The following is a 17235-nucleotide window of genomic DNA, read 5'->3' as shown; positions in this document are numbered from 1 at the left end:
AATTCAATCTTCTTGCGCCTAGCTTGTGTGTGCCATAAATGTCTTACAAACTAAATAAGGCAACTGCCTTATTACTAAACTAATGAATTAAAATTTGAAAAATGTGTATGATGTGGAATAAATAAATGCACAATCATTACTCCACTGTTATTAAAAGAAGTAATTAAAATGCTTAAGTACTCATCATTTAAGTTCTTGGACTCATTATGTACTAAAAGACATACCAAAGCAATTCAACCCTCCTGCTTTGGTATTCTAATAAAGTTCAGCAATTAAAGTCAACATGATGCTGAGCAAAACTGCTGCTGGGTTGAAATCCAAAAGTATAAAAAGAGGGCTTCTTTACTGCGATCTTCCTGCAAGAAATTCTTCCTGCAAGAAACCACAAGAAATACAACACAGGAATAATCCTGGGAAACTGCCTGAATCAAGTTTTAATTAAGGTAAACATTTTGACCAAGGGTTGGCATCTTTAATGAAAACGAGTAAACACTGCTCAATTAAGTATCATGAGTTTAAACAGAACAATTTGTGATCTTAATTTTCATATTACCACAAAATCATCAATACAAAAATAACAATAACATCCTTTCAAACACACCCATATCACTGAGTGGAAAACACAAATGCCTCATTCTCAAAATTACAACTAAAACAAAGTAATACTTAATCCTTTATGCTTTTCAAAACATCTCAAACTTCTGCTCTTGGTGGGAACCAAAAGAAGTTTTTTGAAGATTTTTAAGTTGCTATATTTGTAACTCTAAATTCTTTTAGAAATACCAAAATTTTTTTCAGGGTACTGAGACATTAATGAGATGCTTTAGAACATATTTGGTTGCTGATTTATAAAATTGATTGCCCCATTTTAAGAGCAGCCTAAAGAAATGGCAGCAAAAATGATCACTGCAGAACTTCCCAGGTCAGAGATTAGTAGTATAGGTACAATTTAAAGCGGAACCTCCTTCCAAAATGTGTGCTTGCAATACGGGTTTGCAGTAAGTCCTTTTAATTACTACTCAAATTTCCTAATCTGAACTAGGTAAAAATGGAACAAGCCTATTCTCATTGTACATATAATTGTACACATAATTGACTGTACATATAATTGACTAGATCTGAAGTAGCATTTATAGTTATTTAATTATCCCTTTCAGAGATCGGAAACTCCAATTTAGTAATTGAAAATAAATCTGACAACAAAAATTGTCTTGTTTTATGGATTAAAAGATGCAGCTATCTCTAGATTTAGCTAGTAAAGGACACTGACATGTATTCTATGCACAGTTTAAAATTGTGAACTATATTTATTTATGTGTATAAACACACCCTCTTTTAGTGAACTCTAAACTCACTGATATATTTATAACCACGGTACTACTCAGAATATTTGAAATTCCTTATATAGCATATAATTATAATTTAGCATGTTATGTTAATATGCTGTATTTTTCATACTATATTATCATAAAATATTTATAGTTCATTTCTAATGTGTCTCCAGATAAATACACTTAAATATTATAAATGCATAACAAAACCTACTTATGAAATACACTTTTTAAATCTTTAAAGTTGTACAAATTGTGATCATCTCCATAATGATTAAATGAATGCTTAAAGATTCAATTAGGTAGCCACAAGGGGAAAATGGAAGAGAAGAAAGAAAACAAGATGTATACCTCTTATCTTACACCAGAAAAAATTCTATATGGATTAAAGAGTTAAATATTTTTAAAAATGAAACAAGACTAGATGAAACCGGGGAGATTTTTCTTTATTTTTGTTTAATATTGCAGAGTGGAAAAGCCAAGATATAAAAAGTCACAAAATAAAGGGTTGATAAATTCAACTGTATAAAAATAAGCCACTCTGCATAGCAAAAGCCACCATAAACAAAGTCAAAAGACAAAAAACCAATTAAGAAAAAAAATTCGTATTGAAAAGGCTAATTTCCCTGATATAAAGTACATACAAATGAAAGAAATTGACAACCCAATAGAAAAATGGAAAGAGTAAACTCTTCCCAGAAAAGAACATGGAAGGGGCTCTTAAAAACATGAAAAGATGCTCAACTTCACCCACAGTAAAAGAAATGCAAATTCAAACTATCCTGAGATACCATATCTACTTATCAGGCTGACAAAACAAGTTGAACAAACTTTAAATAACAGCATCGGAAATGATACTTTCTTATACACTGGGTACATGATGCACAGAGGAAATTTAACAACATTCTTTAAAATTATACATGCACACTGTCCTTTAATCTAGCAATTACACTTTCAGGAATTGATCCACAAGTATATACACACATGCCTGCAATATATACAGGCTTATTCATCATAGCATGATGTACATTATAGCAAAAGATTTGAATGGGGATGCTCTAAATGGGCCTACATTCTACAGTTTAAAAAAAATATGGAATAGCAAGTACAGTGTATGACCATTTATATAAAGGGTGAATACTTATATTAATATTTGCTTGTATATGCTAAACTCTCTCTGGTGGGATATACAAGCAATTGATAACACCAGTGGCCGCTGAGGAATGGTGGAGGGCAAGCAGAAGAACTGAAGTACACAGGTGGGAGAAGGGCTTTCTGCTGTAAATAATTTTGTTCCTTTTAAATATTAAGCCATGTGCTACATTATCTATTCAAAAACAAATAAATTTTTAAATAACTTTGAAAGCAAAAAGATTTTTTTAAATGCTCAATCACAACAATACATACACACGTGACCAAATAGGACATTAGGGTTTATGGTTTATGGACTGAAAAGCAGAAAGAATCTATTTCCCCTGTTCCTTTATTAAACTCTTATCAGTGTTTAGTTTGGGTTTATTATTTTCATTTAAACATTTTACAAAACGTATTTGAAAATTTAGCTAAAACTGAGAGGTGTTCACTTTTTCTCAGCAGGTAGGTTCTATTTTTTTATACCATGTCTTTCTCTTTCTTTTTTATGATGTTATTTTTTTAAAAAATAACAATGCCCAGTGTAACAAGTGCTACAAGATTTACACTCAGAAGGATGCGTTTTCTGTGCTGAATGCATAAAATGCAAACTGGCTTGCTGGTAATATCAACAACTAAATACTCCGCGTCTCTGAAAGAGAAAGCAGGCTAAAATTAAGGCGTACAAACTCAGTGCAGAGCAAACGGGGTAAGACATTGTGAATAGTCCTAGAAAAGTATGCTGTTAAAGCCGAAAACCACCTGCACTACAAAGAAACTGAATCTTCAACTCATGTATAGTGTATGCATAGTGATCTGATATCACTGAATCACTAGTCTGTCAATTATTTCCCTTTAAAAAATCTGAAAGAAATCGTCCCTTCTATGGGCTAAGTAAACAACTTCATGCCATATTAACCAATATCAAATCATCAAATATCATGCTATCTGAAACTATCCCCTCTTTCTTTTTATCAGCTGGGAAGTAAAGAGCCAAGTGTCACCACAATGTCCTTTAAGCCCAAGTAAAATCATCCTAGAAGTAGTCACGTGGAGAGAAGGGCATAATTCTGAATTCACTCAAAAGCCAAAGCAGATTAATGAGTAGTCTCAAAAAAAGCATTTAATCATTTGGTAAAACCTATGTAAAATTATTAAGATCTGTTTTAATGACTCCACATAGACAATCAGGCAGTTTGAGCATTACATCTCGTAAACGTTTCTGACTCTCAAGACTTTTTAAATAACGTTTATTCCAATAATATATAGGGTGGAAGATACGGCCATTCTTCTACTTGCCAAATTATCTAAATCCCAACATCTGCAGTCAGGCTGTTTCTCCACATTTCTGTTCTCCTGCCAACTAAAGAGAGGCCCTGAGAACGTCTTAGGGTGCAGAGGCCGGGCTGCGGATCAGCGCCGAATGCAGGTCTGCCTGTCCCACAGGTGAGACTTACAAGACAACTTCCCAACTTCACCACCACTTTCAGGATCACCACCCATTTGGGGCTTTGTCTTTACAACTACGCCAGATGCATCTGCTTCACTCAGAAATCAAACTTCTGCGTGTTAGATTCTGAGTCCCAGTGACCCCGCGACAGCGGCCAGCACACGGCGTCCACCGAGCCCAGCAGCGCTCACCCACGAAAGGTCCGGAGTCCGGACGGGGCGACGCCGGGTCCACTGCCATGCCCACCTGGACTGTGGGGCGCTAAGCCCCCGCCGGACCCGCAGGCCCGGGGGCCGAGGGGCGCCCGCTGTGCCCAGCAGAGCCGGGCCGGGGCTGAGCGCGCGTGGGGTGCGGGAGTCAGCCGGGGAGAGGGCAGGGACTGGGGTCACCGGAGAAGGGCCGAGGTGGTGGACAACCCCGAAACACCGACTTGAGGAAGAGGGAACGATTCGATCCTAAAGGCCAGGGGCTGGGAGACCTAAGGGTGAGGGGTGGGGAAAGGGGACCGGAGAGCCCTGGAGGCAGCGGCGGGGAGGGTCCCCCGGGGTCTCCGGGCCAACACGGAGCCCTGGTCTGAGGCGGGAGGAGGAGTCGCCGGGGCCGACCCAGCGGGACACTGAGGGAAAGCCGAGCAGAGACAGGCTCTGCGGTTCGCGGGAGGGCAGCGCCGGGCGCTCGGGGCGCGCACTGGCCACGGAACTCACCGCGCTGACGGCGGCGGCGGCGGCGGCGCCGGACGGCGCGGGGCCGGGCGCGTCCTGCCTCCTCAGGCGGGACTTGAGGCTCTTCATGGCCAAGACCTGGCAGTCCCGCTCCCGCCGAGCGCGGCGCCCCGGACCTGCGCGCGAACCTTAAAGTCTGCCGGCTGGAAACGCACGGAGGAGGCGGTGGCGCGGGCGGTCCCGGCCCCACCTGCCACCTGGGGGCCGCTGGGCGGCCGTCGGCTCCGGGCCTGCGGAGGGACTCCCCTCCCACAGCCAATCCGCCCACGACCCTGGTAGGGATGGGGCTGGCTCTAACCAATAGGAATCCGGGGAGGGGGAGGGACTTCCCTTTCAAACTTAATAACACCCTTCCTCTCCCCGCAGGAAAAAGTTTGGAACTTCAGCTGGGGAAGCGGTGGAGGTGAGCAGCCAGCGATGTGGAGCGACTCTAGAAGCTCCAGGCCGTGGGCGCCCCGACTACCTGGGTGATGGAGCGTCAGGTCTAGAGAGAGCATGGAGTCTAGCCTACACCAGCTCTCATCTACCCAGACTCCCCTCCTCTTCCCACCCACGTGCTCTTTCCCAAGTAAATTTCTCTTTCTTCGTCTGATCCCAGAAAAGACTCTTGGTCACCTACACACTCACCGGCTTCCAAGAACAACTTCCTTTACATCGGTTGATGTTTCGCTAGACAGATCCCAGTATCTGGAAACAACTACTCGCATCCAAAACTCCTGGAAAAAAAGAAAAAGAAAAAACAGACTTTGAAGAATAAGGTAATTGTTGTACAGAAGGGTTAGGAACAGACTGAAAACGTTATAGAAAATCAAAGCACATGTCATGTGCTCAATAATTATTTGTTGAGTCCAGAATCCACTGCTTTGGAGGGTAAGAGTGAAAGTTGGAGGGGGAGAGCTTTAATCAAAACTGACCCACACGGCCAGAGTGATACATAAAAAGCTGTCAAAGAAAAAAAATTGTCCTTTTTTCAAAAAAAAATGATGGTGTTTCTTGTAGAAACACGTTACAGGTGAAAGTATACAATGAAATTAATTCATCCTGTCCAGAAATCTGGATGGATAAACAGGCAGGTGAGCAACACCCAATAATTTGCTGTTATAGTGACATCTTCAGAAGTCTTCCATAGAACTTACTTCCATAGAACTAATCAAGAGAAAATTTAATAAATTATACATTTAATTTAATAAGTCCGTTTTTCCCAGGAAAATATTTATTCTAGCATTCACCCATTTGAAAAGATAAACAGTCCACATTTCCCATTAACAAAGGACTCTTTTTGTCTGAAAGGTCAGTTGCTTCTTTGGAGTTTCCTTAGAATAACTAAAGATTTTATTCAAATAGTGTAAGAAGGTTTTCAGAACTGTTTTGGAGAGACAGCATCCCTGTGTTTACCCTTAACAAAACACTAAGTAACAGTTAACTACTTTACGATAAGAGAAAGTTATTAAATTTTCTCTTGATTAGTTCTATGGAAGTAAGTTTTCTTCTACCTCCTTCCTCAAGATCTACAGTCATTCAGTTTTGTTGGCTCTTTATAGTGTCTGTGGATGGCTAGTTAATCTCTGTCCTCATCTGCCACTGCAGATCCAAAATTATCTTATACTTGGATGTTATAGAAGCTTTCCAATAGAGGTTGCTGACCTCTGAACTACCAATCATCAAAAAATTTTACAAAATATTTCTCCTTTGCTCAAACAGCTTCAGGGCTAATAAAATTTAACTCTTTTACTTGGCATTTAAGGCCGTATAATATGTACCCAACCCTGTTCTCCAGCTGACACTCCAAGCAAATTCTTCAGCCCATTCCTCAAACATGGGTCTTGCCTTTTAATTTTCGCATCTTTATGCATGCTAATCCTTCCTCCAGTAATTTTCTCTCTGTCTACATTCATCTAACAAAATTCTACTGCCCACCCCCCCCACCAAGAATAATCAGAAGAGAACACAATGGGAACTTCTGGAGTATGTACTAGTCTATCTGGTTATATAACTAGTGTGCTGATTACATGACTAATGCGTTCAGTTTGTATAGAATCCGTTAGCTTGTAGTCTTTATGATATGTGCACTTTTATATATCCTTGAATTTAAAAAGTTTTTTAAACTCATAACGTTCATTCCAAGTGTCCTCCCCTCTAATAGAGCATTTTCTGATCACTCAACTGAAAGTGATTTCTCCATCTTCAGAGTGATTAAATTGAACTTCTCAGATGATACGAACACATATGTTCTGAACAAGCATTATTTCACTACTAGACTTCAAACTCCTTAAACCCAGGGAGTAACTGATACATGTTTGAATTTCCTAGAGTGCTCACATGTGTCAGGTGCTTGATAAATATTTCTGAATAGATTGATGCTTTTTTTTTTTGTTACTAGACTGCATTACAGTTTGTTGTGTGTATTCATGTAACACAGGATTGGTACTTTCCCTGTGCTGAATGCTGGGTGTCTCTTGAGCATCTTAAGTTCTCAGAGTCCTAGTAACTGGTCTCTTTTCAGTTGTTACTGGATAAAGCAAAGGAAGCAGACAGAGCCACAAGTACAGCTTACATCAGTTTCCAAAAATGCGTGGGCAAGTTATTTTTATAAACTGTCTGCATGATGTCCCCATGGCGTCTGTGTCCAGTGGCCTTTGTGGATTTTTCCAGACTAGAAACTTGATAGCTGTTGTCTGCATTTTCCCATTGGAGAGCTGCTAAGTAAATAGCACTGGTTTGGATGTGCAGTACATCTTTTTTGTATTGATCTGGAAGCTCCCCACATGAAGTAAAGGCACTTTTATTAGTATTCAGCCAGACAGGTTTTTTTTTTTTTTTAACCATTATCACTGTTATTTATTTTTTATCTCCCCTTCAGAGAAAATGGCACTTATCAAATCTAGATGGAATTTATTTGGTACCATGCTGAATCTATGTGATTCTTTGTTGTTATTTTGCTTCTTATAATTATGAAATCTGGAAGGGAAATGCATTTAAAATTATTTTAATAGGTTGTACATTCATAATATAAAGACATCTCAAGTAATACAAAAGGGGGAAAGTGAGGCTCCTTACCACCTCTATTCTTTGGCTTCTGCAGTCAAGGAACTTGTATTCTAGTCTGTGGGACAAAGCTAACATACATAGCTTAACTGGAGAGCAACTACTTACTAAACTGTATGGTAGAATGCAGATGTGGGTGGTATTTAGGGAAGGAAAGATCAGGAAATAAGTTTGCATGTAGGGAGACTAGCCAAGGCTGGGAGAAGATTCAGTGAGTGTACTGAGAAGGAACACCAAGAAGGCAAAGGATTCCCTGGGGACCAGCCAGAGCAGATAAGAGAGTTCAGTTGGGAGATGCTCGTTGATAACTATGTGATGATAATGGCAACATGATGACAAAGACAAATTAAGCACAGAGAATCAAAAATTTACAGTTAAAATGATCTACTTTTAATCACAAATTTTATGAATTTTATGTCCAACAACTTCCCGCTTCATTTTCAAAACTTCCTGTCTCCCCTGGTAACCCCAGGGAACCCTGCCAACAAAGTCAGTCAGTAATTCCGTGGAGAATCCCAGGACATCAGTCATTCTCTCCCAGCTCAGATACCAAAGCAGATTAGTGGCAGAACCACGTGTGGCCACAGGGTCATGAGGAAAGGCATCTCCACCCACAGCTTACAGGGCAGCCCCAGGAATGAGAGACCTGAGGCAGTTCTCACACCCTCTTCTCTTGCCACAGTCAAAACTACAACACATTGCATAAGAGAGCTTTAAAAAAAAATAAATAGGTCATCTTTGGCACTCATTTTGAAACCATCTGCATTTCTAGTAAGCTCTCCAATGACTCCATCCTGGAAAACTAGAGTGGGAAGAAGAAAAGTAGGGAGAGCCGGTAGCTGCTCCCCTCTCACAGAAGCGCTTTAATCTCCTGCTGGGGGCTGTTTTGCGTCCTGCTGTAGCAAGCTTGAGCCTACCAATTAGCTCCTGAAGAGGACTGCTTTCCGTCTCCCTGGCCTCCTTGGCATTTACAGACTGTCATTCATGTATGACACATCAAGTGTGTCATTAGTTTCAATACTGAAAGAGGGAGCGAAAAAGCAGGGAGAGGCGTTGTCGGGAACCAAACCAGACTTCCCTGCCATCACTGAGCTTACACCTAAAAACAGCCCTAACTTTTTCTCTGCACTCAGTCAGGGTTAAAGTCAGAAAATCCAACCCATCTCCTTTGGTGAAAAGTAGCCTTTATTATCGAGTCTTGATTACACAAAGCTCCAGAAATACCACTGGCCTCTCTGTGTGAGACTGATGGCCCTTGGTGTGAGTGGTAGAAGCTCTGGATTGCCTTTTTTAAAACAGGCTACTCAACCTGGAACCCAGATAAATGCAAGGCATTTGGTTCAGGAACCAGTAAGCATCTGACTTCCATGATAAACTTTCCTGGATTCCAGACCCTGGATTTTTCTTATCTTGGCCAGCACACCAGGATATTCACAATGAGCCAAAAAACTTTCAAGACTTCAGCACTGTCAAAGTGGAATAGAAAAGTTTCTTGCTTTTAAATTGAAAATATGGCAAATAAAGAATATCTCTATAGAGTTTAAATTATATTCTTGATTAAATAATTACTAGTAAATTATGTTACTGGTATACCATGCCAATCTTTGCTACTTAAGCTAATGAAAGAACATTCCAGACAATAATAAGGTAAATCTCACATTCAAGTATGCTTGGTAAAGGTCCCAGGCTTTATGATACATGTTTAACAATGATCTTACAGTCATTTGAGTTGAAACTATAGTGGTTTAGGTTATGCTGAAAGAAAGGGCACAGCAAAATGGTAGATAAATAGATGTTCTAAAAAAGTTATATGTAAACACAGCTTATTATATATATTAGATACTATATCATTATACTTCACATTATACAAGATTATATTCTTATTTTTAAGCATTATTTAGGATCCCTTTTTTTTGAAACAAGTAATAGTGACTTTATTCACAAAGTCAGCAAACTGAAAATGGAATTCTTCATAAAATAGCTTCACAAATTAACAAATCTTTATGTAAGTCCTAATTTTCATATTAAAAAATTGAACCATATTAGTGTAGGTAAATTTGCATTTCGAAAGGTTAATCTTCAAAATCAGTTACTTGTACAGTATCATATAGGATTTATGTATTAGGTGTGTTTGGATTTGGTTACCAAATGACTCAGACTTTTGCTTCCTATATGAGAAAAGCTTGCAAAAATTTTTTGTCTGTACCCTTACTTCAAAACTACTTGCATCAATGTTTAAGTTACTATCAAAAATTAAACTTTAATTTTGTATCAAATTTCTAAGTAATGCTTAATTACAATGCTTATTTGAGAGAAAATTTTAAATTAAGATACAGTTCTTGTATACAGTGGCATTATTCCAGCCTGCACATAAGCAATAAGGGCAGTTTTAAAAGCATTCTTTTAACTATTCAAAGAGATTTGTCCACCCTAATGCCCTCATGAATTAACCACATATATATTCTTTACATCAGTGATATCAATTTATTACAAGCATCAAGATATTTAATAATATTGGATCAATTTATCCTTTGCTTTCGCAATTGCTGTTTTATGAATGCTGTTGCTACAAGCAAAATACATAAAATAACTAATCAATTAAAATATCAACACACTTTGGACTTCAAAGAGTTACATTTTAATTTTGTAATACTAAGAAGCATTATATATTATGTTACATAAACTTCAAGACCATCCCTAGACCTAAATAACAATTAAGAACTATTCCTTTGAATCTTAGGAGGGTGTAGTTCATAAATTACCCTAAGATCAAGGCATAGCATTTTAAGGCTAAACTAAAAGGCCTCTTTCTTCCACTCCTGAGACATGAAGAAAATAATAAACTCTCAAGATGCATCAACTTTTCAGCCCATAACTCTGAAGCGACGTTCATTAAGTCAGCAAATACAAATAAGCCTGACTCCCTTAATGCCTGAAGGGTTGGGCTCTGATTAGCCACGTAAATCCTAATTAAAGTGACCTTGGGGAATCCCCAAATATGAATCACAGCAAACCCCTAACAACAACAAAGTTCACACTGCCACATGAACCCTTATGGCCAGAAAGCTCCCATCCAATATCTCATTGCTCCAAGTAAACACTAGATGTCCACACTTTCAAAGCTTTCATTTAAATCACACTTCTCTCCAAAAAGAAACTAAGGTGACATAAAAGACTTCTCTGATGGTTCAAACGATAAAGACTCTGCCAGCAATGCAAAAGACCCAGGTTCTATTCCTGGGTCAGGAAGATCCCCTGGAGAAGGGAATGGTTATCTACTCCAGTATTCTTGCCCGAAGAATTCCATGGACAGAGGCTATTGGCTGACTACAGTCCATGGGGTCACAAAGCGTCAGACATGACTGAAAGGCTAACACTCACTTTTTCAACAAATCTCACTACCATACTTTCCTTAAGAAAAGTAGGAAATAAACCAGAGGAAGGGACTGTTAAAGCAACTAGTATTGCTGGCCTGGTTTTTAACATTATTATTATTGTTTATTTATTTATTTGACTGTACTGGGTCTTCACTGTGGCATAAGGATCTTTAGTTGTTGCATGCAAACTCTTAGTTGTGATATGTGGGCTTTACTTCCTGACCAGGGATCAAACCCAGGCCCCTTGCATTGGAAGCATGGAGTCTTAGCTAGCCACTGGACCACTAGGGAAGTCACACTGTTCTGGGTTTGAAGTTTGGCTTTCCCCTTCCTAACAGCTAGGGCAAAACAAAAATGGAAACACTCAGTGACAGCTTTAATATGAGGAAAGAAAGAGGCACAACAGGTTCTTCATAGAAGTCAAGTTTCCCAGATGCTGCATTCTGGAATATATTTCTCATATGGGTGTGGCGTCACATACAGAACAGTGAGCAGGGTGGTAGACAGACTCCTCACTTACGTTTGCCCTTGCAGTATTTAGAAATACCTTTGTTAAGCATCCAGGATGTTCATTCATTCACTCAGCAAGTGTTAGTCACAGATGGCGTGTGAGACAGTGCTGAGGAAACAAAAGGGAGCAAGGTGGACAAGGGACTTGCTCTCATGGAGCTTAATTCTCACAAGAGTGGTGGAAGGGAGGAGAAAATGTAAACACACAAATAAGTGACCAAGATAAATTCAGATAGTGGTGCATGAGGAAAATAGGAAGAGAATAAGGGAGGAGGGGGTTGCCGCAGATTGGGTACTCAAGAAGGTCTCTTGGAGAAGTGAATTTGACCTCAAGTTTGGATGAGATCAAATTAAGCATCCTCAAGCAGGCTTAAAGGAGCCTGCCAAGTACAGATAGGGACAGGACTTCCCTGGCAGTCTAATGGTTAAGACTTCGCCTTTCAATGCAGGGGGTATGGGTTCCATCCCTGGTCAGGGAGCAAAGATCCCACATGCCTTGTGGCACAACATAAAACAGAATGTTGTAACAAATTCAATAAAGACTTTTAAAATGGTCCACATCAAAAGATCGTAACTAAAACAAAAGTATAACTGTGGAGGCAGAGGAAGCAGCAAATGCAGAGGCCCTCAGGGGAGGTCCAGGTTAGTGTGTTGCAGGAACACACTGAAGGCCAGCATGACTGGCACATAATGGGGAAAGAATATGAGCAAGATGAGTTTGCAGATGCAGGCTGAAGCCAACACAAGTAAGGCCTTGTGGGCCAATGTAAGATTTTGGATTGTTTTCTAATAGGAAGCTAATTAAGCAAGATATGATGGGATCTTTTTTATATACTAAAAATATCTTTCTATTTATGGGGAGAGAACTGATCATAAATGACCAAGAAGGAAAGCAGGAGGGTATGAACAGGATTGGAACACAGTCTAGAGATAGAACTAACTTGCTAGTAGACTGGATACAGAGAGGAGACATTAAGTGACTAAGTGGATGGTGATGCCATTTACTGGGTGGGAATGACTACAGGAGTTGTTTCAAGAGGAAACTTTGAATGTTAATTTGAGTGTTATTTTTTGGTCATGCTGTTTGAACTTCCCATTGGGCATCCCAGTGGGGACATATTGGTTTGGCCAAAAAGTTCGTTTGGAGTTTTCCCATAAGATGTTATGGAAAAACCATGAGTGAACTATCGTAGGAAAAACCCCAAAAGAACTTTAACTAGATAATCTAAACAACAGTATTTAACTAGACAATCTAAACAGCTAGAGTGAAACTCACTGGAGAGATGGGGCTGGAGACACAGATTTGGAAATTAAAAGCTAATAAATGAAATGTAAGGCCATGGGACCAGATGAGCTCTGTTTTGGAAGAAGAGGGCCAAAGGCCAAGAACATGGATACTGCAGCACTTAGAAACCAAGAGAGGAGAGGGTGAGGAGGAGGAGACTGAGAAACAAGGGCTAGAGAGCAGGCAGAACCCCAGAGGGTGGTGACGTAGCCGCCAAGAGAGGATGGGTTTCCAAAGGTCAGCTCTGCCAAACAGTGCTGAAAGACGGAGAAGCATGAAGACAGATGAGAGACCATTGGGCTTGGCATCAAGTACGGTGCGAATAGCCTTGACAAAACAATTTCCATCAGATTTGGCTAAAATTGGTTCAAGACAGAATGGAAAGTCATGGGGTGGAGATTATGACCCACATGGTGTAAAAGGGAGCAGGGAAATGGGACTAATAGCTAGACGGCAACAAGAGGTCAGTAGAAGTCTTTTTACGGTAGGAGTTACTGCTACTAAAGCTTTTCTGTAAGCTGGGAGGAGAATGATCCAGGAGAGGAGCAAGGACCCATGAAACAGAGAAGGGAGCTGTTCATAGGGATTAAGTCCTTGAGAAGGTGAAAACGGGGTCTGATTCCTCAGACAGAAGCCTGAACTCATCATCTGTATTAATGGGAAGGAAGGCAAAAAAAAATACAGGCACAGATACACAGAGGTTGGTATATATAGAGGAAAGAAAATCAGAAGGTCTCAAGTGGGTTACATCTATTTTCTTATGAATCATGATCATCAGTTAAAGGAAAGATGAGCAGTGAGGAAATAGGGTTTTTGGAAGTTTGAGGAGAAATGAGAAGGTGTGAAAGAGCCAATATCTTTCAGTCTTATCTCCAAACTATCAATTTTCTCTGCCTGACCTGAGATCCTCAATGTTATTCTGGGAGCATGAAATAACTATTCAACTGATAAATTTCTACTAGTAAAGGGACCCAGTCAGACAGGGTCCCCTAATATCTAAACCACCAAGCGGCACATATTGGTTACTTTGGGTTCCCAGGCTGTTAAGCAGGGATCGGTTAAAATACTGAGCCACCAAGGGACCGCATCTCACCTTTTTCTGTGTATGTACCCCGCCACATGAAGTGCTACTATTGAATACTTGAAACAGAGGAGAATACAAGTATTTTCAATACTATTACTGTGCTTGTGTTTAGTTGCTCGGTCGTGTCCGACGCTTTGCAACCCATTGGACCATAGCCCACCAGGCTCTGCTCTCCATGGTATTTTTTAGGCAAGAATACTGGAGTATTCTTGCCATTTCCTTCTCCAGGGGATCTTCCTGACTCAGGGATCTAACCTGCATCTCCTGTGTCTCCTGCATTGCAGGCAGATTCTTCACCTGCTAAGTCATCAGGGAAGTCCCAGCGGCTTACTACATGAGTCAGATGTATTGAGATACCACCATGTACCAAGCACAGTGCTAAGTTCTTTACCTATGTTGTTTCTTTTAATACTCCCAACAACTAAATGAGCAGCATGTACTATTATTATCTCAGTTTTATAAGTGATGCATATGAAGCTTACAAAGGCTAAATTGTATCAACATGAGAGATGGTGAAGCTCTCCATGAGATGGGAGAGACAGAGTCAGCCATTATTAATCATGCCATATAATTAGAAAAGATGTTGTGTAAATGAGTGCAAAACCAAATCTATTAGTAAATAAGGTATTCATGCTTGTTAATAATTTGCCCACGGCGGGGGCGGGGGAGGAATCTATAAAGTCAAAACTGAAATAAAAGACCTATACCTATAAAGGTATACAATTCACTATAGAAAGTTAAAATCCTTCAGAAAGTCCAACATGGATAAATGGGAATTTAGAAACCCCAGTTGATTCTACAAAGTCTGTCAAAGAAGTGATTCAGCTGGTGGTGCAGAATTGGTAAAATGTTTAACAGTTGGCTTTTTTTATTTTCTTGTGGGGTTAATGGGTTTGCAGTAATTGCCCAGTCCCATAGTGTAAAGAATCCCACTTTGGAGTTCACATCAGCATGGAGTTCAGCTTGTAAAAATTCCTTAAAATTTAAGAATCAGCTCTTATAGCACACCATTGGAAAAGTTAGTAAGAGACTTTCTGGGACCATCAGACCTCATGCTTCCTTGGGTATGTTTAGCAAGGGTGACTTTGAGATCTCAGAATTTCACTTGTTCTGAGATTATAGCACCCCTTCTATGGGCTAAATGAATAAAATTAAAGGAAATCTCTAACTATAAGAGCACTGATTCTTATGTACTTTTGATACTAGGATTTGGAATAGGTGTAAGAGACCATCTTGTTCCAGTGTTTGCATTTTGTTCAGATCTTCTGTCCTTTTTTCAAAATATTGAAATGCATAAGGTATAATCACATATAGAAATTCAGAGTGGTCACTTTCCATGTTTTAATATATCTATATAATTTGAGGCCTACAGCTTCCTCAAATAAGTGCTGAGAAGTTGGTGTTGACATTGGATAATGTAAGCGACTGAGTTTTCTGTCTGAAAACAACTCACACACAAAGATTTAGGTTAATGTCATCTTTTTTTTTTTTTGGTTAATGTCATCTTAAACAAAGGATTCATTGACCGTCTTGTCTCAGGTTTAAGATTATGAATACTCACCAAAGTGGTGCATTTATAAAGTCACAGGTATTGGTGACTGTTATGTGAAATTCCAAAAGTATGTCTTCCCACTTTCATTCCTGATTCATGTCAGAACAAGCCGGACTTAGAGTGTAGGGTTGAAAAAGACTCTAGGGTGAAAATCAAGTTTTCTTTCAGACATGTTCCCCAGATTTTTTTGGTTTTTTGGCTAACGTTCCTGGTACTGTAGGAGCCCTGCACTCTCTTGTCCACTTTAAGCAAAAATCTAGTCAATGCTGTCTAAAATTGAGATTCTACGTAAACATTTTTAAAAAACAATTGAAATAGCAAACAGCATGATTAAAAATAGGAAAAATTAAGCAATATGAGAGTTTGTAATTGAGAAAATGGATTCACTCATTCATTCATTCAGTACTTGCTGAGGACTTTCTAAGTGCCAGGCACTCTTCAGACTCCTTGCGATTAATCATTGTTCCTGAAGGACAAAGAACAGAAAGTGAAACGTGCCGACGTGACTGGAACAACATGAAAAAGGGCAAGAGATGGATATGAACTGAGAGAAGTAAGGTGGAGTAAAAAGTTACATCATGTAGTTTCCAGTAGGATATTGTAAGGGCTCAAGACTTTTCTCTGGTGCTGAGCTAGAGCTGCCTATAATGCATCCTTATCTAGCAGCACTGAGGCTATTCTGGTCTGGAACTAAAGATAACAATCTCAGGTGTTGTCAGCAAATATAAATGATAATCTGAGCCGCAGGAATAGATAAGAAGGCCCAGGAGGTATGTAGAGTAAACCGTAGGACAGAGCCTAGGGAATGGTAGGCTTCAGAGAATGGATTCAGAAAGGCAGGCCAGCAAACTTGAGGGTCAAGAGGCCAAATGTCAGTGGAGACTAAGTGCAAGTGATACAGACGGAAGTCAACAGCTGCTTTTCTACGGTCAGCTTGTCAAACACCCAGAACACTTCTGAGCCACACCCTATCTTCACTCCTGAGAGAACAGAGAAACCTAAGGCACCCGAAACAGCCTGACATGGCAAGACTGTATTTGCACAGTTGATCACAATTATTTGGGACATTTGTTTGCTTTACTTCTTGGTCTTTCCATATTTCAATTAAACAATGTGCAGAGAAGTTAGAACAGTAAATCCTCCATACTAGCATACACTCAACCCACTGAAATGAGAACCACAGGTTTATCTACATGATGGAGGAGGTCCGTGTAATGATGTTTCCTCAAAGAGGCCCCAGGAGATTCAGTGACTCTTGGAGGTCCTGCATGCTGATATCCCTGGTATCTGTCCCACGTGCATGACACATCTGTTGGCAAGGGACTAGCTCAGTTCGAAGCTGAAGCTAGCCAATTCGGGGTCGAGGGAGCGTTAGGCTGTTTCTCACCTATAGCCACGTCTTGGACTGTTTCCTTTGCACTTTATGTGCAGCTTCTGTCCGTGGTTCAACATTCTTCTCAAGTCCAGCTGCCAGCACCAACCTTTGCTTGACCAATTCAGTCTTTGGATCTTTTTCCTTCCTATGAGCTTTTATCACAGTTTCTGTTGTTCACCTGGTTCTTGATAATATCTGGTCTGAGATTAACTTCACTGTTAATCAAATAACTCTGAGTTATTTGCTGTCACCAGGAAGGATATGAAAGGCCTTGATATCTTCTAGTCATTCTCCTGGAAGCTCACAGATCCACCTTTGTCCTTGGCATAGATATAACTAATAGCTAATGACCAATTATAGAGATATATTTAGA

The 17235-nt window shown here is 39.9% G+C and overlaps 1 protein-coding gene across 2 annotated transcripts in view; it reads right to left on the bottom strand.

Moving 5' to 3' along the window:
* Positions 1-4871, bottom strand: part of UACA (uveal autoantigen with coiled-coil domains and ankyrin repeats) — an 89922-nt gene extending 85051 nt beyond the window's left edge. For both annotated transcript variants that reach the window (XM_018053566.1, XM_018053567.1), the window contains exon 1: positions 4617-4871. In XM_018053566.1, coding sequence (XP_017909055.1) covers positions 4617-4703 — 87 coding nt within the window. In that variant the 5' untranslated portion in view covers positions 4704-4871. The remainder of the gene's footprint in view (positions 1-4616) is intronic.

The sequence above is a fragment of the Capra hircus genome, chromosome 10 (genome assembly GCF_001704415.2).
Source record: "Capra hircus breed San Clemente chromosome 10, ASM170441v1, whole genome shotgun sequence".
NCBI lineage: Eukaryota > Metazoa > Chordata > Mammalia > Artiodactyla > Bovidae > Capra > Capra hircus.
This window is presented reverse-complemented; position numbering and strand designations above follow the sequence as displayed.